The sequence below is a fragment of the Rhinopithecus bieti genome, unplaced genomic scaffold, assembly GCF_001698545.2.
Source record: "Rhinopithecus bieti isolate Rb0 unplaced genomic scaffold, ASM169854v2 scaffold_6876, whole genome shotgun sequence".
Taxonomy (NCBI): domain Eukaryota; kingdom Metazoa; phylum Chordata; class Mammalia; order Primates; family Cercopithecidae; genus Rhinopithecus; species Rhinopithecus bieti.
Window position 1 is genome coordinate 893,483 of NW_016805229.1, and position 25,153 is coordinate 918,635.

Consider the following 25,153-nt stretch of genomic DNA (forward strand, 5'->3'; position numbering starts at 1 on the left):
TCTCTAGTGGGATGAGAACTCTGCTGTGCTCCTGTGGCCCCCATGTTCCTCCACCTGGAGGTCCTCGGCTCACTGCATTACCCCTGTCTACTTACTGACTTGCCTTCTACCCAGTGATGGGCCATGTGCTGTGAGGGCACGCACTGTGTGCCCATCTATTTGTTCCTGTGTGCATACGTTCATCATTCCTTACTGAATGCCCACCACGTGCCAAGCATTGGGGTATGAAGAACAAGGCAGATGGAGCCCCCTGGCCTCTTCCAGGTCGCTGTCGAGTGTTGCTACTCGACTCATCCTCACATACCCATGCCTGTCCTATGTGGCACTCAATAAATGTTGGATGCATGGCTGTGTCCCCTCCTTCAATATCACTTAATGACTTCCTGCGAGGATTAAGTTCATGCTGTTAAAATGCTGTGACTTCCTCTGGATCTCTCAGGCAAGCCGGCAACCTTAAAGCCTCACCCAGCCGACATAGGCGTTTTGTTTGGCCAAAGTGTGTAGTTATTTTTAAAACACTGCATTTGTGGCTAATGTTTAAAATTGGGAAAATTTCACAGAAATCTTTTTCTGGCTTCTCCAGAAAAATGAACGCACATTTCTGCGCAGTAGGGGTGAGCCAGAGTTGAGTACCTAAGCTTCCTTTAGACGTGGTGGGCACACTTCAATTTGCCACAATCCCCACTATCTCCGATTTCTCTATCACTGAGGCCAAAAGCGGCTGGGGATCATGTCGGCTGAGCTGGTGTTTTTCTTGCCCTAGTCAGCTTCACTCAAGACTCTGACTTGCTCTACACGTGGCTTAACTGAAGACCCCAGGGGTTACGCGCATGCCATCCAAGAAATATATCTGAGATGAGCTACAACACAGATGAATGGGCCATTTTATTGATTTTTACCTCCTAACATAGCCTCCTAATCGTGGATACAGGGTGCTGTGGTTTCCAGCAGGGATCTCAGATGCAAAGGGAAGTGAAGAAAACACATGAATTCCTAGGGTACCTCACCATGGAACCAAACACCATGTCAAATGGAACTCTTCTTGCAGACGAAGGCTGAAGATCAAGAATGACATTCTCACACCACAGCACAGCTTAAATACTTCTTTGACAAAAATAATAAATTATATTTGACTCAGAAAATAAATTCTGTTCAGCAGAGTGACAGGAGGGTCCATTCATTGCATTGCACGAAGGGCCATACGGAGGGGTGAGGATGGGTGCAGGATGCCACAGTGACACGGAACACGGGACACAGGGCACGGGGCCAGCAGCACAGGCTGAAGTTAGCTGACGCATGCTTTTGGCTTTTATCCCATGGGCAGGTGGCAGCCGGACCCCTGGCTGTGGCCTGTCCCAAGTGAGACTGCAACTGCCCCCTTGCTCCTCACGTCCGCCTTGTCTTCTGTTTCTTGGCTTGTCTCTTTGCATCTTCTGGGCCGCTATTGTCAGAGGCTGCCTGACCGAGCGCGCGGACTCCCTGCAGCCGGCTTGTTAACTGCAGCAGCAAAGGAATGAGCTGGAAAAGAGAGCAAGTGTGAGAGAGAGAGGGGTACAAAGAGGAGGCTTCTGCCAGATGAACAGCGAAGCGTCACTTCTCAACACACCTTCTTCAGACGTGATCAGCAGCTGCCACGTGCTAATGGGTGGGTTTCAGTTCAAACGTGGCAGGCCTCTGTACTAGGGATGGGCTGGCCTTTCTCTGGGACCAACATGTCCCTAGAGGTGTTCCAGGTTTAAGGATTAGGAGATGTTACAGAAGTTTACAGCCTTGAAAGGAGACCTAAGAGTGGACTTGAGGCCTTCAAGGGCCCTCCCGACCCTGAAATGTGTTTTCTGTGACCCTGGATATCCCTCTGCTATCACTCCTGCAGCTGTGAGGACTCGCCCTCCCTGACACGCCCGCCGTCTCCTGAGGCCTCTGGATTTCCTACCTTGTCGTGGTTGTAACCGGCCAGCAGAACCAGCAGCGTCAGTGGCAGGGCAATGTAGGATCCTTGTGCGATGTCCTGTTCAGGCAGCTTCCTCTGCAAACACCGAGAGCCCCGTCACTCCTCACCAAGGCCACACACTTGTCCATCATCCATCTTCCACAGTGTCACAGCCACCACCCACCCAGCCTTCCAAAGTGGCCACCCGAGGACACCCAGGGGCCCTCATGATCCAAATTCTTTCTATCCAAAGGAAGGAACCAAAGTGATTTGGATATATTTTCCCATGAATCCTCTTCTGCCCAAACTCTCACTCTATCTGCTTCTGACACTCAGGGACAAAGAAATTCCAATGACAATGCATTCCTCAGCCTCTGGACGTTCCTCCAAACCGAGGGAATAAAAAGATGCAGCTATCAGGGAGTCTTGGTGGTTGAAAAGCAACTGGGTCTCCATTTTGTTGAGTCCCAGCAACTTGCAGGGACTTAGTCCCACAAGGATGTATCAAGAACTGTTCCAGGCCCAGGGCACACAGTGAGGGGCAGCTATTCACAGCCCGTACGACCTAGTGAGGAAGCAAAGCAGGCACTGCTACCAGCATCCCTGTTGCCATTCTCCCTTTCTCCCAATAGAACCCCCAACTTTTATCTGGGCCACTGAGAATACAGACTACCTTTCCAAGCCTCCCCTGCAGCCAGGCGCAGCCCTGGAACTAAATTCTGGCCATTAGTACAGGAACAAAAGCGGTAAGTGCCACACCCTGGCTGGACCCTAGAGGAGAAGTGGTGTGCCCTCCCTTTTGCTGGGTGGACAGCATTTGGCCAACTGCCCCATTTTGGACAAAAGCGATGCACTGGAACGGCACCATGAGACAGAAGGGGCCTGGGTCCCCTGACGCCTTGGAGCTACCAGACTGTCTCTGCACTGGTCACTCCTGGATACTTGACATGAGACAGAAATTTCCATCTTGCTAAAGCCCCTGAAATCCTGGGTTCTAAAGCATCAAGTGAAGCTAGATCCTATTAGCCCGCTCTACTCCTATAAAGGAAACAAATAAATGAAACGAGAACTTTCCAGGAATGATAAAAACAAGTTAATGAGCCAGAGCAATGTTTTCAGTGTAGGGTACCGGGACACCTCTCTCAGGCGGTTCCCAAGGCCGCAGCTATTTTCATGACAATAGTAAGATGTGATGTGCCTTTTCCACCTCATTTGTTCACAAGCACACAGTGGACTTTTCCAGAGGCTACGTGCCCTGATGTCATCACGCTCACAACTAATGGAATGTGTGGCTTGTGGGTTCTTGTGTTTTCAACATCTGTTTTAATTTCTAATATGATCAATACACACAGAGATAATCCATGCAAACTCAAACTCTTTAAAATCCTCAATAATTTTTAACAGTATAAAGTGGTCCTGCAACCAACCCATCCGAGAACTGCTGGGCTAGAAAGTGACTGTGGTGGACACTGTAGCTGGGATGCCCTTTCATAAATGAAAGAGTAAGGGCAAGAACAGATTTCCATCTCCAACTGCCTACTCCTGTATTTTTGGACATCTCTTACATCCCAACCCATTTTTCCACTGAAGTAAATAAACACTTAAGTTTAATTCAGGCCAGGCGCGGTGGCTCACGCCTGTAATCCCAGCACTTTGAGAGGCTGAGGTGGGCAGATCACCTGAGATCAGGAGTTCGAGACCAGCCTGGCGAGCATGGTGAAACCCCCACCTCTATTAAAAATACAAAATTAGCCAGGAGCAGTGGTACACGCCTGTAATCCCAGTTACTCAGGAGGCTGACACAGGAGAATCACTTGAACCCAGGAGGCAGAGGTTGCAGTGGGCCAAGATCATGCCACTGCACTCTAGCAGGGGCAACAAAGCAAGACTCCGTCTCGGAAAAAAAAAAAAATGAATAAATAAATATGTCAATTAAAGTTTAATTCAGCAGGAATTAGAGTGATTGAGTCTAGGCTCAGGTCCCAGGCCTCACTGGGTAAACTCAGGCAACCATGTTGAGACTTAGTTTACTCAACTATGACATGGAGATCGTATGAACAACACCCACTGGGGGTGGATGCTGTGAAACTCGATGAAATGAGTATGTGAAATGCTCAGCAGTGCACAGAATACTGAGTAAAATCCAGTCATGAGGCCATGGGCAGTCACAAAAAAGAAGGAAACCAATGTGCTTACCAAGTCCCCGTGAACGTGCAATGCTGAGCCACTCATCACGAGGAGGGCAGAACGAGGTGGAAACCATGTGGCTTGAGACAAACTGCCTCACCTGAGTCCTGGTTCTGCTGACTAACACTCGGGAAGTGACTCAATCTTTCTGGGCTTCTGTGAAAATGGGAGGAATGGCACACCTGCTCGAAGGCTTATGGTAAGGATCAACCTGTGAGGGCCCTTGTACAGGGTGGCACCAAGCAAGCACTCTCTTCATTCATCACTTGGCCCTGCTTGGGAATCCAAGCCCCAGCAGGCAGTTTCTCACATTCTCCGAAGTGACAGGCAGCAGCTACGACGTTGGGCTGCTCGGCCACCACCAAGCAGTGTCTCTACATTCCTGCCACTGGCTGTCAGGTGTGTCCCTGAGCCCAGAGGAGCTGTCTGCTAGGGGCTTCTGAGAATGTTGCTGCCTGCAGCTGTCAATGGCCTTCACAGAAGCCTCCCCCACCCACTGGGGCCACAATGCAGCCCCAAACAAAGGTAAGTGGTTCTTGTATATGCTTATCTTTCTGGCACTTTTTTTTTTTTTTGAGACAGAGTCTTGCTCTGTCGCCCAGGCTGGAGTGCAGTGGGGCAATCTTAGCTCACTACAAACTCTGCATCCGGGGTCAAGCAACTCTCCTGTCTCAGCCTCTCAAGCAGCTGGGATTACAGACGCACGGCACAACGCCTGGCTAATTTTTGTACTGTTAGTAGAGATGGGGCTTCACCACATTGCCCAGGCTGGTCTCGAACTCCTGACCTCAAGTGATTCGCCCACCTCAGCCTCCTAAAATGCTGGGATTACAGGCGTGAGTCACCACACCTAGCCCTGTCTGGCACTTTCTAACCAGGTAGCCGCTGTGAAGAACAAGGAAGCACTTCCTCCTGGGTCATGAGAAAAACTCTCTTGTTTAGGTAATATCATATTTACAGGCTCACTGAGCATGAACCACTCTTCACAGAAGCCCGGACTCAGCAGCAGAGCTCTGCTCAAGCCCTAGCTTTGCTCCGGTGAGCTAGTGACCTTGCGCTGCTCACATCTCCTTCTAGGTTTCCATCTTCTCATCTCTAAATGAGAGGTAATTCCTGTCCACCTTCTATGCAGGATGGCGTTTAAAAAGCATGAAATGATAACTGGATAGCATGTGGAAAAAGACAATTTGGAGCCATACTTCACACCTATACCAGGAAAACTCCAAATGGATACAGAAGTTTAAATGTAAAAGAGAAACCATAAAAGTCCCCCTGAAAAAAACACGACAAATTCCTATAAAAGCTGGGAAGGAAGAAAACCTTCCTACGACTTTAAAATCCAGAAGCAATAAGAAAAATATCAACACATCTAACACAGAAATAAAGTAAATCTTTGCATAAGCCAAGTGAAAAAGATAAACCACAAATTGGGAACAACACATACAACAGACATTACAAAGGGTTAATATTCCTAATATACAAAGAGCTGAAAACAGTTGAAAAAGACCACAAATTCTATAGAAAATAGGTTAAACAGTTCACAGAAAATACAAATGGCTCTTAACCACATTAAGAGAGAGAAATGCAAATTAAAAGTACACTGAGATAATATCACTTCTCATCTATTAGACTGCAAAGATTGAAAAATTTGACAACATACTCTGTTGGGGAGAAAAGGGTATTCATTCACTGCTGGCGGGAATACAAAACAGTAAAACCCCATGGAAGGGAAGTGGCCGTATCAATCAAAATTCCGTATGCATTTACCCTTTGCCTCAGCAATTCCGCTTCTGGGAGTCTGTTCCAAAGAGAGACTGATGAACATTCAAAAACATGCATGAGCAAGGCAATTCGTTAACGGGTTATGTGTAATATTATGTGTAATAGCAGAAAACCAGTAACAACACAAAAGCCCCTCAACCAGGGGCTAACTGAAAATCCTACATGTAGTGCCAGGATCTGAATGTGTCTGTGCCCACAGAGTTCAGAGATTGAACCCTAATCCACAATGTGATAGTATCAAGAGGACACCCCTTTTAGGAGGTGACTAAGTCAGGGATTAATGCCCCTATAAAAGAGGCCTGAGGGAACTGGTTTGCCCCTTTCTGCCTTGTGGGGACACAGCTAGGCGGCACCATCTATGAAGCAGACAGAAAGTCCTCGCCAGACCCCATCTGCCAATGCCTTATCCTGGAGTTTCCAGCCTCTAGGACTGTAAGAAATAAATGTTTGTTGTTTATAAGTTACCCAGTGTAAGATACAAAATAGCAGCCCAAATGGCCTAAGACATATAGTATATCCACACACAGGAATGCTGTGCAGTTATCAAAAGAGGGATAAGGAAGATCAGAAGATATGGTTCCATTTACAGCTATATTTTTTGAAAACAAGAAAATTCTTATTCTTCCCACTGAAAAGGCCTAGAAGCAATGACCAATACAGTAGCTATGAGGCTAGATCTTTGTTTTTTAATGCAGACTCTTGTGCTACACTTTCACCCCCTGTCAAGTTCAGAATCAGCAGTCCTGAGGCTGAGCCCTGGACTCTGTTTTTGTCATGGCTGATGTGTCAGTTTAATCATCAGGTGACAATACTGCACCTGAGCTTTAGGAATCGCTAAATAATTTTATCAAGAAGATGAAAGATACCTGTATGTTTTGTTTGTTCCACTGTTCTAGTCTATCAGATACAGGACAGACTATATGCAACAGATACACATACTGCATATAGTAAAGGCCACATATTGTACCGAATTAAGCGATAAATTAAGTTTCTTTTAACCCACAGGTATTCTGTCCATCTGTTGTTGGGTTTTTTTTTTTTCCTTGCAATTTATTTGTCAAACAAATCAGGCTCCAGGTGTTTATCCTGCATCCCTGTGGAGTCATTTGTGGCTCCTGGGTCCTCTCTATTTCCTGTAAAGTAGCAGTTGGTTCTAGAGGTTTGGGTGGCCATGTACCATGTGTTCCCTCGTGGAAGAGCACACGTCACACCAGCAACGGGGTAGTGGTGTCCCTCCTCCCCCAAAATCATTCCTGAGCCACCGACCTAAACAATTACACTGCGCTTGTTACCAGTTTCCTCCTCAAAGGAAATCGCAGGCATCAGTGCTCAGAAAAGCTAAAAACAATCTGGGGAAGCCCAGAATCCAGAAGGCAGAATGAGAAAGTGACCCAATGCTAGGAGCCCTTTAAATATCTGCCCTGCAACCTGCAATCTGGAGCACAGGTTGTATGGCACACCTCTCGCCACCCCATGGATTGTTTTGATTCGTTTTGTTTTGTTTTTCTTCTTCCGGAGAAAGGGTTTCACTTTGTTACCCAAGCTGGAGTGCAGGGACATGATCATGGCTCATCGAGGCCTCAACCTCCCAGGCTCAGGTGATCCTCCCACCTCAGCCTCCCGAGTAGCCGAGACTATAGGTACGTTCCACCACGCCCGGTTCATTTTTGTATTTTTTGTAGAGATAGGGTTTTACCATATTGTCCAGGCTGGTCTGAAACTCCTGGCTCAAGAGATCCAACAGCCTTGGCCTCCCAAAGTGCTAGGATTACACACATGAGCCACCAAACACAATCCATTTTTTTTTTTTTAACTCCGTCTTTTACTTACCGTGGGATTAAAAATCAAGGTGATGTGTTTATGGTAGCCCACTGCGGTGAAAGAAACTTGAGGCAAGATGTAGTCATACTGGGATCTGGGGAGTGTGGAGTCCAGAAGTACAACATAGTTCTATACACACATGGGAAGAAGTTATTTTTATAAGGACAGCTCTGGCAAAGCAAATGAAAACTAAAACCTAACATATGGCTGTGATGTAAAGAACTTTATGTTTTTAAAGAAATCCCCAAGTCTACACATCCAAACCAAGGTTGCTGCCTTCAAAGTAGCAACCTCAGTGGGCTATTCCAGCAGTGGCGGGCGTGTGTCCCCAGTGTCTCTGAGACTGTGGCTTCTGATAAGGCTGTCAGAGCCTGCAGCTCTTGTTATGAGTACTCAACCTTGACAATTACGGTCCTCTGAGGATCTGACTTTATGACACACAAAAAATTATTATGAGCCAATTCTGATTAGGGAAGTACATGACACAAATGAGGATCCACAACGAGGCTGATTTCTAAGGGATGATGTTTGAGAGGCACATAAGCTGGCAAATCCTAAAAATACAGCATCCCTGGAACAGCACCAGGGACAGCCACAGATTTGTGTGCTAAGCACCGACCAGGTGCCAGGCACCATGCACACTGCATGAGGCCCGTGGCTGCTCTGCTTTCAACCACTGGCAAGGTCAGGATCATCACCCCCGTCTTATAGATGAGGAAAGTCAAGCATGAAGAGACTAAGAGTAACTTGCCCAGGGTCACTCAGCTAAGAAGGCTGCCACACATCTATGAAGGCTCTGAACTCAGGGGAAGTGTGATCCCAAAGCCCCAGATGTTTCCACACTGCTGTAGAAAGTGACTATTTCAACACCCCTGGAGAAAGAGGAGGGGAAAATTCCATGACAGCCCGTTTCATTATTTTGCAGTCATTTTCCACAGAGAAAGGCCAGAGTAGATCATTCTCACAGCAGGTGGTAAGGAGCCAGGAGAGGGAACGTTAGCCCCTAGGCTCACACTTGACATCCTCAGGCTAAGACCACCAGAAAAGAACCAAATTCTTTGCCAAGTTTGCACTCCCCACACCAACTACAAGTTAGCTCTATCCAAATAGGATTGATAATAAGTACTTTATAATCAGTAAATGATGTCCAAAATAATGGCTGAAAATCTTCCAGTTCCAAGGAGGGAGACATCCAGATTCATGTAACCCAAAGGACGCCAAAAAGGTCAAGCTGCAAGTATTCTACACAACACACATTACAATCAGATTATCAAAGACAGAGAGAAATTTCAAAGCAGGAAGAGAAAAGCAACTCGTCTCATTCAACGGATCCCCTATCATGAGGAAACTGTGTTTCCTTAAACTAAATAGCAGAATTTTAAAATACAGAAATTTTTAAAAAGTACAAGGCATTTTTAAAAGTGGACTTCTTAACAGACACCTTCCTAGAAGGAAAGCATGGGGTGATATGTTCAAAGCGCAAGAGTTGATCATGCCCAACAGTAGGTCTTGATTAAATAAATCATGGCATTTCCTAGTTTATGGACTACTGTCCATAAAAATCATAGTATGAAAGATTTAACCGGGCACGGTGGCTCTCGTCTGTAATCTCAGCACTTTGGGAGGCTGAGGCAGGTGGATCACAAAGTCAGGAGATCAAGACCATCCTGGCTAACACGGTGAAACCCCGTCTCGACTAAAAATACAAAAAAAAAAAAATTAGCTGGGCGTGGTGACATGTGCCTGTAGTCCCAGCTACTCCGGAGGCTGAGGCAGGAGAATGGCGTGAACCCGGGAGGTGGAGCTTGCAGTGAGCTGAGATCGCACCTCTGCACTCCAGCCTGGGCGACACGGTGAGACTCTGTCTCAAAAAAAAAAAAAAAAAAGATTTAATGATGAGGAACAGATTTGTGATAAATTCTTCATTGAAAGGCACAGATTACAAAACAATGTACAAAACAGTGTAAGTTTTGAATTATTAAAATGAATATCTATTTATATTTATACATGCAGGCACACATGTGCCTGAAAAAACACCCAAAGGATACCAATCACCACGTTAGCAGTGGCTATTTCTGGATGATGGGCTTATGTCTTTTTTTTTTTCTTTTTTCCAAAATCTCCTGCCATGAATTTGTATTCTTTTGTAAATAGAAAACAATGAAGAAAAAATAATCCCTACAGAACTCAACCTCTTTTGATTCAGAGAGTGCATTTCTGCAGAGTGGTATTTAGGGAGAAAAGGAGAGAACTGTGTTTCCTTAAACTAAATAGCAGAATTATTAAAACAAAGGCAGAAGGTAGAATCCGGCCACAGGCATTACCTCGCCATCTCTGAGCAGCGGGGGGAAATGGAAGAACAGGGACTGGCCAAGGGAAACTGTCTGGATCGGATTGTCAAGGTTTTCGCTTTTATAAAGCTTGACCTGGAGAGAGAAACAAAGCTGTAGATGCTTTGAAACTGAAACACAATCAATATTTCCTATCAGACATCCTCAGGACAGCCGCTCTCTGGGTGGGGGTCTTTGGAAACATGGATATTTGAAAAAGAAAGTTCCCTCCATAGACATCACACATGCCTCTGTCATCTGAGACTTCATCCAGTTATGCACCATGCACAGAAATTAAGATTCAAATCAGATTCTAACTACCTATGTTCTTGCTCAAAATAGTAATGTGAGTTAATAGAATAGTAATATTAGAAAGAATAGCTTCTAACACGTGTTGAACATCTGTAACATGTCAGGCAGGCGCCAGATATTTTATCTACATTATCGCCAATCCTGACTACAAAACAGGCATTGTTATTATCCCTATGGAGACCCAGAGAGCCAAAGCCACCTAAGGTCATACAACTTACACATGGTGGAGCCTGGGACTCAACCCCCTGAGGACTCCTGAGGGTTCCCGCCTCGCACTGTCTCATCATATGATGTCACCTTAACTCCAGTATCTGTTAAACTCAAAACGCATTCCATCATGAACTTGGCTCTCCACGCTGCTTCAGGAGGCACTGGAGTACTTGGTTTCTGGCTTTATTTATGGGGTTGTTGCCTGTTCTCACTCCCACACGGGATGGGGCGTGAGCAGGACTAAGGTGCAGTCCTGGCTGATGGCAAAGGCTGTGAGGATGCCACACTGCATCTGCCACAAGAGAATGCCAGGACCACCTCCCTGGGCCCACGCTGGCACCCTTCTACATAACACACAAGGGGAATTTTCCTAAAATGAAAGTCACAGACTGAAGCCTTATGGGTCACATCGAAGACCCCTTAGTGTTCTTTTGTATAACATCTTAAGGAAATCTGAATTCACCGACTATGTTTAAAAATCAGGTGATTTCAAATAATTCTAATTTCCAGCTTCTCCGGAAAACTGGGAAGTGACACCAACCTTGAGCCACAATTCCAGCACGGCAACAATCAGGAACCAGAGAGTGGGCCCTCCCTCCCCTCTGCCTCCTCCCTCCCCTCTGCCTCCTCCCCTCCCCTCTGCCTCCTCTTCTCCCTTCTGTCTCCTCCCCTCCCCTCTGCCTCCTCCCCTCCTCTCTGCCTCCTCCCCTCCCCTATGCCCCTCATGGACAGGGCAGGAGTTCCCCAGTTTGCCCCCCTCCCTACCCAACCCTCTGCACTCTCTGACATTACCTGCCTGGTCCCCACAAGTACACGACTGCAAACCCTTGACAGAGTGGACTAAAGCCCACACACACTTCCTCACCCATGCCAAATAGTTACCTGCTTATAAAGCTACAAGTACATCTTAACAATATACCCCCAGAGCAAATCATTAACATCTGCAGAGGGTCTGCAGGGTATTTTATAAACATTTCTTCATTAATGGTAACATGGAGATTTTGTTAGAGTTGAACAAGATTATAAGACATCTCTGAGTCCAAAATCTAGGTTTTGCAGAGGACCAAGTCGAGGCATGTGGAAAGGAAGTGACTGGCCAAGGCAGCAAGGTGAGTCACTGCTGGAGACAAGAGACAGCCCAGACCAGCTGCTCTCCAGCCCACCGCCCACCACCTCTGATACTATTTGGATATTTGTCCCTGCCCATATCTCATGTTGAATTGTAATCCCCTGTGCTGGAGGTAGGGCCTGGTGGGAGATGACTGGATCACAGGGTGGATCCCTCGTGGCTTGGTGCTGTCTCCGTTATAGAGGTCTTGTGAGATCTGATCATTTAAAAGTGTGTGGCACCACGCCCCCACCTCTCTCTCTTTTGCTCCAGCTTCTGCCACATGACATGCCTGCTCCCACTACACCTTCTGCCGTGATTAGAAGCCTGCTGAGGCCTCCCCAGAAGCAGAAGCCACTATGCTTCCTGTACAGCCTACAGAACCAGGAGCCAATGAAACCTCTTTACTTTCAAATTATCTAGCCTCAGGCATTTCTTTATACCAATGCAAGAACTATATGACCTCCACTCCAGAGAAAATTTTAAAAGTTACAAGGCACTTAAACTTTAAAATTGGCTTTCCACATTAGATTCCACATTATATTGATCATTGATCAGGCTTCTACTATAATTCTTTGGCAGATTAATTGAAGGCAGACAGTTACCGGAAACTGGAATACATTCTCTCTCACAATTGGCAATCACTCTCCCAAATACGTGCTGTGGTCCGAGGTTCTTAAATCTCAACCTCAGCCCTCAGCAGGCGGCACTCTGGAGCACCTCCACCTATCACACCTAAGGCACGAGACAGGCACAAAACCAAAAACATCCCATTCCCACTTGTCTCAAAGCCAAAGGGAACACAACATTTGGAGTTTAAAGTCTGTTCTTACCCATAATGTAGGAAGGTACTCAGAGGAAGTGATCACATTTCCACTTAAATCAAACTGATTAATCTGCCGGAAAACTATGATGTTTACATCATCGATGTCATTATTCCCAACCTAGAGAGAGAAACAGGGAATGCCAGGAATGAGAAAGCTGGAGGAGGAACTTCTATGCCAGTCGTCCGACGGCCTGAGAGCTGCTTCAAGGCAAACTTGACTTCTTACATTAAGGAAGCCAAGTTTGTCATTGAGTACCCTACGTCCAAGGTCACAAACTGACACAAGACGGCTATCCCTAGCCCACAGACACATTTCATTTCGAGAGCACAGTATTTTTTTTTCTAAGTTTTAATTGCTTGCCAACATGTTAAAAATTAAGAAATTTCATATATGAAGCCAGATTTTCCAGCTTCTCTTAAAAAAAGGAGAAGGATGTCCTTGCCTGGTGGAGCGGGGCAGAGTCACAGCACCCCCTCTGCATGGGGTCTGTACATGGGGCTTGCGAGACCCCAGAGGGCCAGCCCCCTTCCCTTTCCTACCTGCCCGCCACAGTCCATGTTATGCTAGTGATCCTGGCCTAAGTTACTACACCGAGGACATGCAAAGCATTTTGGTGTGAGATGCAGTCATTCCAGCCATTTAAAATGCCAACACCGTAAAGACGTCAAGGAAATCCACTTCCAGCCCGGTGCAATGGCTCATGCCTATAATCCCAGCACTTTGGGAGGCACAAGTGGGCAGATCACCTGAGGTCAGGAGTTCAAGATCAGCCTGGCCAACATGATGAAACCCCATCACTACTAAAAATACAAAAATCAGCCAGGGGTGATGGATTGCGCCTATGGTCCCAGCTACAGGCTGAGGCAGGAGAATTACTTGAACCCACCAAGGCAGAGGTTGCAGTGAGCCGAAATCGCGGCACTGCATTCCATCCTGGGTGACAGAGTGAGACTCCATTTCAAAAAAAAGAAAATCCACTTCCTAGGTCAAAAGTTCTAATTGGCCCAATAACCTCCCTCCAAACTCCTCACAATCTTCATGCATAATGAAGCCACCTAAATAAAGCCACTAAGACAGGCAGCCCCTCTTGCCCCACCTAAGCCCTCTAGTCTTCCCAATGAGAGTTATTCAGTGACAGAAAAGCCTTACTTCAAATGATTCCCAGGCCACATCCTGTCACTCGAAGGACGTCCTCTTTAGGGATTAATTTAGCTAGGTCATAATCCTGAATAGCAAAAAACTCTGCCCACCAAATGGGAGCAGGAAAAAGGTCATCTGAACCTAAGAAAACTGGGTGGCCCTGCCACCTATTAAGCCCATGTTCTTTCTATTATTGTCCCTTGATTTGAAATGCCGCTTATGACTTAAAATCCTTAACTTGTGGAATAACGATCAGAGCTTACAGGATGAGTCGGGGGGGAGGATACAACAGTTCCAATTTCCTTTGTGGATGCGTGACAGCAACGCTGTTCATTAAAAACCCACATAAGATGTTGCTTGTGAAGATGACACTATTCTAAGAGGACCCTTCATTAGGATTAAAGTTGTCCCTGCCACAGATGAAAAGCAGACAGCCAGAGGAGACGGGAGGACTTCTGATCAGGGAGGCACCCACACCCCGGTGCAGCGGCAGCACTTACTGCCTTACCTCAATCACCCGATGGTGGGGGAGCGCCCGCTCAATGTGGTCGTTGCCTTCTGCCTTGAGCTGAATGTGGTACACACATCCCGGCTGCAAATAAACTCAGGAGTCAATTCTCTAAAAAGGGGGCTTGTCATATCATGCCTGGTCCAAGCCTGGTTTGGCTGCACGAGGTCACTAAGACCAGGGGCATTTCTGTCCCCTCATTTCCCAATCTGTGGCCTGTTAACCTTCTCAAGAGTCTAGAGTTCCTTTAAGAACACCCCTAGTGTGGAAACACCTGAAATTTTGGGACTCCTTCAATCCCAACTTAGTTTCATTTTCTTCTACCCCAAATAAATCAAATTTGGTTTCTTATTTCAAAATTCCAAGCATACTATGCGCTCTTACTCTTCTAAGATTTTTCTCCTCTCCATCCGCCCCTCCCCTCTACCCGTATATACACATTGATGGATATCTGGAATGTCCATCTTAGGCATTCCCAAATACTTGTGTTGGGTATTATTTCTGGGAAGTGGGAATTTCTGACTTCTCTTTTTAAAATTTCAATGATCTGGCAACCCTGGGTCTGTCTTCCCCCATGGCTACAATAAGCTGGAGCCAAGTGACAGGCTGTCCCTTTCCACAGGCCGTGCCCACTCCACAGCCCTCACCACTCCCTAGTATTCGCCCAGCCTCCTCCCCCGTTCACACTGCTCTTCTGGCTCCATAGGCATTTGGCTTGAGAGCCCTGGCATAAGCCATGGCTACACACTGCTAGGGAGAAGTCCCACCAAACCCATGGTTTTCAAACTCCACCGCGCCACAGATACTTGATCTGACCTGTTGGCTAGAAAAAGGGCAAATGGTACCAATTAAGCTAAGAATTGGGAGGGCTCCAGGGCCCCACTCCCAGCCCTCTCGCCCACCCCACTCCTGGCAGTCTTGGGGTCCCAAGACACTTCTGGACACAGGGTGAAGAAAACATCCCTTAAGAAAACACGTTCCAAGTCTCACCAGCAATCCACGTAATCTGAACTTGCCCTCTTCGTCTGTCACAGTGTCTTCTCCATAAATGCTGCAGTCGTTCTGGCCCACCGCTTCCACGGCAACCCCTTGTTCCGGCTCTCCGTTTAAGGAGGACACTGTGCCATAGCAACTAGTATGGCAAGAAAAGGCACAAACGAGATATTCTCATGGTGATCTGAAGGACCCAAGTGTTTCCCATTTACCAACAATTACAGGGCAAAATAGCTCAGTGGAGAACTGTGCCCCAACGACCCAGGCAGCTTGGTGTGGCCAGCCCACTTCCAAACCACACCTTCCTGCCAGAGGGATAAGCTGCCATCAATTTCTCTTCTCATACACTTTGAGGGATGCTCTGGAGAACTGTAATTTAAGAAAGCTAAGGCCTTATTTTATTCTTTCCAGGCTTTATTTGAAATAATGGAGCTTTCAATAACACGGAAATAACTCACTTCCTCTTTCACTCCACATATTCAGTAGAAAATGGTCCATTTTTCTAAACCCAATCTTTCCAATTATTCTTCATCTAAAGTGATTCTGTATAAGTGTACAAAAAACACATGTGTGTGTGTGTGTGTCTGTGTGTATACAGGTATATATGTATGTATCTATCTATCTATAGATGTGTATCTTTTTTATTTTTTATTTTTATTTTTTTGTAGAGATGGCCATGTTGCCTAGGCTGGTCTTGAACTTCCGGACTCAAGCGGACCTCCCACTTCAGCCTCCAAAAGTGTTGGGATTATAGGTGTGAGCCACTGTGCCTTGCCAGACACTAATGTGTATCTATCTATCTATAGCTGGAAGCATTCAGAAAAACTATAAGTACTGGTTGTCTCCCAGAAGAGGAACTTGGGTGACTGGGAGATGGGACAGAAGGGAAATTTTACACTATACTCTTTTCAGCATTTTGAAGTTTTATTCAACTGGGCACATTTTCTCCTTTTAATAATTTAATTCAGGTTTGAAGCTCTTTTAAAAAATAAAAGTGGCCAAGCACGGTGGCTCACACCTGTAATCCCAATACTTTGGGAGACCGAGGCGGGCAGATCTCTGAGGTCAGGAGTTCGAGACCAGCCTGGCCAACAAAGTGAAACCTTATCTCTATTAAAAATACAAATTTAGCCAGGCATGGTGGTGGTCCCAGCTACTTGGGAGGCCAAGACAAGAGAATTGCTGGAACCCAGGAGGCAGAGGTTGTCGTGAGCCAAGAATGCACCATTGTACTCCAGCCTGGGCAAGAAGAGTGAAACTCTGTCTCAAAATATAAAAAATAAGGCCCGGCACGGTGGCTCAAGCCTGTAATACCAGCATTTTGGGAGGCCGAGACGGGCGGATCACGAGGTCAGGAGATCGAGACCATCCTGGCTAACACGGTGAAACCCCGTCTCTACCGAAAATAAAAAAAAAAAAAACTAGCCCGGGCGCGGTGGCGGGTGCCTGTAGTCCCAGCTACTCGGGAGGGCTGAGGCAGGAGAATGGCATGAACAACCGGGAAGGCGGAGCTTGCAGTGAGCTGAGATCCCCGGCCACTGCAACTCCAGCCTGGGCGACAGAGGCCGAGACCCTCCGTCTCAAAAAAATAAAATAAAAATAAAAATAAATAAATAAATAAATAATAAATAAAAGCTTTTAGCAACTCAACAGACTCTCTAAAGCTAATTCCAAAATAGGAAATTTGAGACTGGGAGAGAAGGGCAGCAGTCAAAATTCCTTTGCCCACGTATCTCATCTCCCTTGCCTCCCAGGTAAAATCAACGTGAAGCCTGGGATGCGTTTCCAGGCAACAGAAGCCTGAATGTGATTCGCCAGCCCAGCCCTGAAAGACAGCAGGGTGGCCGGGGCACTTACCTGTAAGCGGTTCGGTACCCCGTGATGGTGATCTTCAGGTTCTGGCCTTCCTGCACCTCGATCATCTGTGAGGATGGCTCAAACCGGAACTCCTTCATCATGGGTTTGAAGTAATACTGGCCAGGGCTCTGCCAAGATAATCACACTGAACCTCAGCAGCCACATCTAGGCATGGTTTAAAAGTGAGGGGTGAAGGTCATGATGGACCAGAATTACACCAGAGGAGTGCCATGGCTTCCCAGGCAGCCAGAAATGGTAACCCTCTCTCTACAATCACCACTCACAGTCAGGTAACGGCAATCACAACTCTAACAATGGCAGCTGCCGGTATCACCTGCCTGCAACGACTCTGCGAGGTAGAAGTCATATTTTTTTTTTTTTTTTTTTTTTTTGAGACAGGGCCTGACTCTGTTCCCTAGGATGGAGTGCACGATCAAAGCACACCATAGCCTCTGGGCTCAAGAAAATCTCCCACCTCAGCCTCCTGAGTACCTGGGACCACAGGCATGTACTGCCATGTCCAGCTAATTTTTTTTATTTTTTGTAGAGACGGGGTCTTCCTATGTTGCTGGTCTCAAACTCCCAAGCTCAAGCGATCCTCCTGCCTCCCCCTCACCAAGCGGTGGGATTACAGGTGTGGGCCACCATGCCTGGCCTGTATTTGAATTTAATGAATAAAGAAACTGAGGCTCAGAGAGGCAAAGTAACTTGCCTGATAGGACACAGCAAGTAAGGAGCAGTCTGCATCACTGCAAAGTGGTGTCTTCAGATGCCCCCGCTGCCCGGTCTGCAACAGCCCCACCACAGCCACTTTGTTACCACGACTGACGAGATGACCAACTAACACACACTTCCTGAATCCCAGCAGTCAGGGCCTCCGACTGCATCTCCAAAGAAAAACTGCTGCTCTCTTTCCACTAGGTGGAATGTGCTTTTCAGAAGAAACGCAAGCTAACCACCAAACAAGACTCAGCATCATAAACATGATTCCGTAGCAAAACAAGAAGCTGCCAGAGAGAGGAGCCGTTGTGGCCAGGGAAATTAATTACACTGTCTTAGTGACAAGCGGGTGATCAGAAAACAAGAGGCGCGTGGGGAAGAGAACATGAATCAGCAGCATTAAGTGTGAGTAAGAGCAATACTCTAATGATTGTGGGCCCCCAAGAAACTGAAACCACTCCACATTGGTTTTCTTTTCTCACGTTGTCAAGCAACATGTAAGTCTTGCATGCTGCATCGTGGCTCTCTCTCAGGGAAGACAGGCAGGCGGTAAATTGCAGAAACACGTTACCAGGTTTGAGAACGTCAGAATGCCGTTGTCCTGGGTCAAGAGGTTGGAACGAAAGACGCCACCGCTCAGGGATAAGAGGACTCCCGGGAGGGGCTGGTCATCCTCAGCTTTTATCTGGGGATGAGAAGGTCAGACCAGAGCAAAGTTAAACTCCTACTAACCATGAAGATAACAATTCCACAAGTCAAGAGGTCATTCTTTTAAGGTATTTTTTCTTTTATTGTTACTCAAAGGAAGACAGGGGACCTAATCCTCCTCCCCACAGGTAACTAACGTTATAAGTTTTATAAGTTTGGTGTGTAGCCTTCTAGAACTTTTTTTTCTTTTTTTTTTTGAGACAGGGTCTTGCTCTGTCACCCAGGCCAGAGAGCAGTGGCACAATATGGGCTCACTACAACCTTCACCTCCCAAGCTCAAGCAATCCTCCAGCTTTAACCTCCTGAAGAGATGGACTATAGGCACACACCACCGTGTCCAGCTAAATTTCTGCATTTTTTTATAGAGACAGGTCTTGCCATGTTGCCCAGGCTGATCTCAATCTACTGGGCTCAAGCAATCCACCTGCCTAGGTCTCCCAAAGTGCTGGGATTACAGGCATGAGCCACCATGCCCAGCCCAGAACTCCGTCTATGCCCACATAAATTTTATAAACATTATGTAGTACCGTTCACAGACTGGCAAGTTCATTGAGTGGGTGGAGGAGGTGAAATAAAAATGGCATGTTACGTGTACAGTTCTGCAACTTGCTCTCTTCCTCAACAATTTATCCTGGTTCTCTTCTGCCAGCCAATAGAAATCTGCCTATTTCTTAACTACCGCGTAGCATTCTAAGACAGGGGTTGACAAACCACAGCACCTATTTTTTTGGTACACAAGAGACAATCGGAATATCCCCAGATATATATCTTTATGCACTTAGGTTTCTTTTTTTTTCCCTGAACAATCAATTCCTAAAAGCAGAATTGCTGGATACATGCACTTTAAATTCAGAAAGATACTATCAAATCGCATTCCAAAGTGGCTATAACCACTTACCGTCCCATAAATTATTTATGCTTGGGAAAACCCATGCTTACCAAAAAACAGAGATTGTCTTAATTACGGCAAATCTAATCCCCCCAAAACAGTGTTTCGACTGTAATTTCCTTAGCACATTTCATCAGTAACTACGGAGGCTTCGTGTTTCTGTATTTATTAGTCACCTGCGTTACTTCCATGAATTTCCTTTTCATAATCTTTGTTCATTTTTTTTCTAGCGGGTTGTCTTTTTCCTACCGATTCTAAGAGCTCCTTGTAAAATGGGGATATTATTTATGATACAAACATTTCTTCCGAGTTTGAGTATCTTTCAGTTTGGTTCCAAATGTATTCAGCAATATAGAATTTTAAATTTTTATGCGATGTAATCTGTCCCTCTTTTCCTTTGGCCTACGGTTTATAAATATTCATTCTCAACAATCTCCAGACCCACTCTGTACAATCGCAGCACTCTTCTTCCCAGGAAGGACCGGTGGAAGGCAGCTAGGCGGCAAACGCCTCAGTAAGAACATTCTGTGTCCTTCAATATGGAGCAGTTATGGATAAGAGCTTCAACTACTTCCCAGAAGGTACACTAGCATGCTGAAGTCAACAGCTCTCCAAATTATGCTGCGTGAAAGAAGCCAGGCCAAAAAAACAAAACAAAAACAAAAACAGTATATCCCATATGATTCCATTTATATATAGGTTGGTGCAAAAGTGATTGCGGTTTCTGCCATTACTCTCGATGGCAAAAACTGCAATCACTTTTGCACCAACCTATAAAAACTCGAAAATGCAAACTAACCAATGGTCATGAAAAGCAGATCTTCAGCTCAGTGGAAGGGTGGGAGGGAGGGATTACCAAGGGGCAAAAGGAAACCTTGAAGGTCACGGATGTGCTCACTATTTTGACTGTGGAGGTGTTTTCGTGGGTGTTTTCATAGGTTAAGACTACCACACTGTACTCTTTTTGTGCAGTTTATTATATGTTAATTATACCTCAATATAACTATCTTTTGAAAATACAGTGTTAGTTACCTCAAAGCTTACACCTGCCAGGGCATAGGCCTTGAAGTCTCCAACAGTTCCTTCCACCGCAGTCAGAACATAGCCCTCCTTCTGTGAGGTCACCGTGTACTCCAGGTCACTGTGAAGGGGGCCAACACTGAAGAAGAGAAAGCAGAATGCTAAACGGCTTTGTTCACACCCTACAGGAAGCCTTACCAAGCCCAAGGAAATGTGGGTCCCAGTTTCTTCAGAGGACTCCCACGCTGATCCCAGGCAAATGTGTCTCTATCCCAGGCTCACCTGTAGGCACCTTTGTCATCAGTAAAGACTGTGATCAGGGGCGAACTCGCCCCCTTTTCACTGATGACAATCTCAACTCCTTCCAACTCGGGGTGGATCTGGCCTTCTAAAAACAGGCCTGCCTTCCCATGGATCTCGATCAGCTTCCCTGGGCAGCTTTCTAAGAGGGGAAGAAATAAACACAAGGATGGGGCTTGGTTGCAGACAGACAGGAGCCTGTTCGTTGGGGTCTTCCCATGACAGAAGCAGCTAAAGCAGATATTAGAAGCTAGTTCCAAATGCGGTTGTTTAATACCCCAGGGAGCTCAATAATTGGATACAGCCCAAGCCTCTTTTTATCCCTGAAAGGCCTTTCTCAGTGCAAAGGACTTCAGCAAGAGAATCAAAAAATGTTGAAGGCCGGGTTTTTACTACTACTCTTGCTAGGTTCACAGGAGGCCGCAGATCAGGAGGGAACCCTTTACAGCAGACAGGAGGCCGTACTACTCAACCTCCAGAGGACCCACTGAGAAAGACTGCCCCAAAGAGCCTGCCTGCTAGAAGTCACACTCTTCAACACACTCCACTTCCAAACACGAACCACGTAACACCCACAACTTAATGAAGCCATAGTGCTAGAAAAAAAGATAAGTAGCAAAAGACAAATACTCCACAAGTGATCACTTCAGTCATCCATTCCCCAAAAAAAGACCCTCCTATCATGCTCTGCCAAAGATCATCAAAGATCATCAATGGAGGCTTTGCGCTTCATCTACCTTCTGGTGTCGACCTGATAATGTCAAAGAAAACCAAGTCCTTTTCCAAAAACATCAACTCAATTCTAACAGCAAAAGTTACTTTTATTTGTCTAAATCATCCATCCATTCATCCATCCATCCATCCTTCCATCCAACAGTAACATCTGTGTGCCAGAGAGGATGTAAGGTGGCTTACAAAGATGGCTTCACTATAACATCACAAATCTACTTGTAAATGTAGGCAAGGGAACAATTGCAAAGGTGTGTGTGACATTCGCTCGCTGAGTTGACATTTACCTCCACTGACGATGGCTTCCATCGAAGGCGGATAAAAGAGCAGCTCTTTAGATGATGGTGTAACGGTGATTTTCTCTCCAGACCTAAAATAATTAATACACTTCAGTTTGGCAGGTCCTGTCCCCCCAGAACAGAGGACACTGTGGGGAAATGCACAAGATGGCTTACCGTGCCCAGTAAGAGAAATCATACAAGAAGGGGCCTTGTAACTCATCTACCATCTCCTGCACAGGAGGCTTGGTCATTCTTTCTTCGCCTTCCTCTTTGCCGTTCTTCTCCCTCTCCTGCCTGCGGGCCTCGATCTCAGCCAGTTGCTGCTCCCTCCGCAGCTCCTGCACAGACTTCAGAGGGCCTAAGACCAAGGCGGGTTCACTGTCGATGGATGACCTGGAAGAAAGAAATGGTGGCTCCTAGGACATAATTGCGTATCCCTGTCGTCAGTGGGAATTTGACCTTTCTACAAGTACGGACTTGCAACTTAAAAATTAGACAGCTTATCATGACACCACAGTGGCCGAGTCTTCAGTTTTAAATAAACTAGTAGTTTCACAAAAAATAACAACTGAGCTTCGCAGTGATGGTGGCAGTATCTGGTAGATCTGGGCTGGAATGAAATACCATTGATTTTATGGCAACTGAATATAAACTTGTCAGTTTCCATGTAGGACATGGAGTTTTCTCCACACCACCATCTTCTGTTCCTTCAGTCTATCTTCACTGAGAACTGCTCTGATAGAGAACTAAGCACCAGGGATACAGCATCGACAAAACAGACCATATTTCCTACCTCTGTGGAATCCACGTTTCAGTGGGAAGGGGCAGAAAGTAAACAGATAAAACAGTACCTGAGGAAAAGTGCAATAAAGAAAAATAAAGCAGTGTGCGAAGACAGAGAGCCCGGAGCACTGTTTTACATTAAAGAATAGTCAAGACCTTTCTGATAAGGTGACACGGAGCAAAGGTCTGAAGGAAGGGAGAGAACGCACCATGCAGCTCTCTGGGTAAACAGTAGCTCGGGCAAAGCGATGCCAAGTGCAAAGTCCTTGGAGAGAAAGCTCACTCAGATATTCGAGCAATGGCAAGACCAGCCCAGCCTGGGGCACAGGGGCCCATGGAAAAGTCATATCCATCGGAGAGGTCCAAGGGGCAGCAGGTGTCAGACTGAGGCTTCACAGGCTTGGTGCCAACCCGGAGCCACTACAGTTTTCAGTCGAGGAATGGTATGATCTCTGCCATAAAAGAAATTGCTCGCTGCTTCACAGGAAACACACAAAGCAATGGCGGAAACAGGAAAGCCAGCTGGGAAGCTGATGCAGTGATCCCAGAGGGGGTCAGACCAGGGCTGAGGGCCACGTGGTAAGAAGGGAAGGCCAGCTGGGAAGCTGTTGCAGTGATCCCGGAGAGGGTCAGACCAGGGCTGAGGGCCATGTGGTAAGAAGGAAAGGCCAGCTGGGAAGCTGCTGCAGTGACCCCAGAGTGGGGGTCAGACCAAGGCTGAGGGTCACATGGTAAGAAGGGACTAGATGACGGGTGTATTTTGACTGTAAAGCCAAGACTTTGTTGAGGAATTGGCTGGGCCTAGAGTACAAGGGAAAGAAGAATCAAGAAACAAAGAGAAAGCGAGAGCTGCCATCTCTGAATCAGAAAAGACCACAGAGGGGCTCTGTGGAGGGCAATTCTCAGCAGTCAGGTTTTGGGTCTGCGAAATACAAGATCCCCGGGGGGATCCGAGTATCTGTCTAGCTGGAAGATGCATTCCATACAACCTCCGGCACAAGGAAGCAACACAAACACCCTTGTCAAGTTACAAAAATGAATGTAATCAAGCTGCAAGGAGGCAATATGGAGTTACTGCTGGTAAGAAGGTAGATTGCTAGTCCTATCAGTAATTCATACTTTCCAAGCAGGAAGACAGTAAACGACAGGAAAAGACAGCAACAGGCGCCTTCTGGGCACACAACAGACCCTCAGCAAACCCACCCCCAGCTAAAAACCTGGCTCCCCATCACCCGGAACCAGGGCTAGCCCTGACATTTCTCCCGCCCTGACCCAGCGGTCACTTTAGCGCCATGTCTCATCAACTCAGTCTGTCAACTACTCTCTGACCAGTCCATCGCTCTCCACCTCTGCAGCCACCAGTCTGGGACCCCCATCACCTCTCCCTGCCTCCACCATCTCCCACTCTCAGGCCTCTTCTGTCTGTTCTCCACTCAGCCGATAGGGGGACCTTTCAGGAAGAAAAATCATTCCTCTACGTAAAACACGTCAATTGCATCATGGGACAAAGACTAAGGACCTTAATACGTCCTGGGCCCCAGCAGCCTACCTGTCCTGCATGCCCCCAAGGTCAAGCTCAAAGCACTCAGCATAGCTGTCATTTTACAGTTCTGGATGTGAGTCTCTGACCACTGTTCCCGAGGAGACCGTCAATCCCATGAGTGTAGGGGCTGTGGCCTCATAAGCCCAGTGCCTAAACACCGAAGACTCTCAAGTTATTCAGTCATCATGTGCTCTGCAGGGATGATGGATGAATAAACAGATGGTGGACAGAAACATGGAAACATAGCTGGAAAGGCGACTTCAACCACGGGCAGCGGGGGAGACAGTGACTCCAATTCCCATTCTACTTGACAGAGAGGGTCATGTTGCCAAAACTCTTTCATTTCTCAAGAAAATTGGGGTGTCACAGGTACCTCACCACACTGCAAAAAATTCCCTGGAAGGCGACATTCACATGAACGTGACCCTCGGTGAGGGACTTGCCTTTCAAATACTTCCTCTCTCATGACCCTTCTTATACCAGGTGCCATCTCTATTTCCCAAGCCTTCAAGCCAAAGTCTAAAGAAAAATAGGCAATTTTTTTTTTGAATTTGCTAAAACACTTGAAATACAATGCACAAACCGCAGATTTTTTTTTTCCTTAGCAAAGACGAGAAGTACAAAAAGTTCAAAGAGAAACTGAAGACAATGAAACAGGCTGTCGCAACGCACTTCCTCACCCACTGGTAATTTCTGCATCAGAAAAGAAAGAACCAAGCATGCTGGGAATTGACAGCAATGTCCTATAAGAGAGGGAAGGCCATTTGTATATATGTCTAGAGATAAGAAATCAAAACTAATTTCCAGAGAGTCTATTAGAGACTCCTTAGGCCTCATCCACACCCTCCCCTGCCACTCTCAGCCCACCGCAGAATGCTCGTCTTACTTGATAGTCACAGTGACATCCATCATTTTGTCGGTGGTGATAGTTCCAAGGACATGGTGGCGAATGGCTGTCAATGTCAAGATACTAGGTGAAGACCTACAAATCAAAGGAGAGGAAACACTAGAACCCGCTCATTCTCGGAAGATCATCAGCAATACCCTTTTTGGGCATCCTTCCTCACCCTAAATATACAACAGAAAATTGCTCTTAGACTGGGGTAAAATAACTCTGGAGATCCAGAGAAGTATTTTAAAGAGTAAACTAATTCTCCACTCCAAAATTTTACACT

At 46.4% G+C, this 25,153-nt stretch overlaps 1 protein-coding gene across 2 annotated transcripts in view; it reads right to left on the reverse strand.

Annotated features, from left to right (window-relative positions):
• Positions 1–856: 856 nt before the first annotated feature.
• LOC108529410 (nodal modulator 1) overlaps positions 857–25,153 on the reverse strand; it is a 63,961-nt gene continuing 39,664 nt past the window's right edge. Inside the window, exons 18-31 of one of the 2 annotated variants that reach the window (XM_017871709.1) lie at positions 24,865–24,960; positions 21,827–22,045; positions 21,659–21,741; positions 20,625–20,784; positions 20,355–20,481; positions 18,297–18,410; positions 17,006–17,133; positions 15,146–15,287; positions 14,156–14,239; positions 12,514–12,624; positions 10,045–10,146; positions 7,730–7,849; positions 1,934–2,026; positions 857–1,518 (exon numbers count right to left, since the gene is read on the reverse strand). In XM_017871709.1, coding sequence (XP_017727198.1) covers positions 1,387–1,518; positions 1,934–2,026; positions 7,730–7,849; positions 10,045–10,146; positions 12,514–12,624; positions 14,156–14,239; positions 15,146–15,287; positions 17,006–17,133; positions 18,297–18,410; positions 20,355–20,481; positions 20,625–20,784; positions 21,659–21,741; positions 21,827–22,045; positions 24,865–24,960 — 1,711 coding nt within the window. In that variant the 3' untranslated portion in view covers positions 857–1,386. The remainder of the gene's footprint in view (positions 1,519–1,933; positions 2,027–7,729; positions 7,850–10,044; positions 10,147–12,513; positions 12,625–14,155; positions 14,240–15,145; positions 15,288–17,005; positions 17,134–18,296; positions 18,411–20,354; positions 20,482–20,624; positions 20,785–21,658; positions 21,742–21,826; positions 22,046–24,864; positions 24,961–25,153) is intronic. The other variant, XM_017871710.1, reaches the window with a different exon arrangement.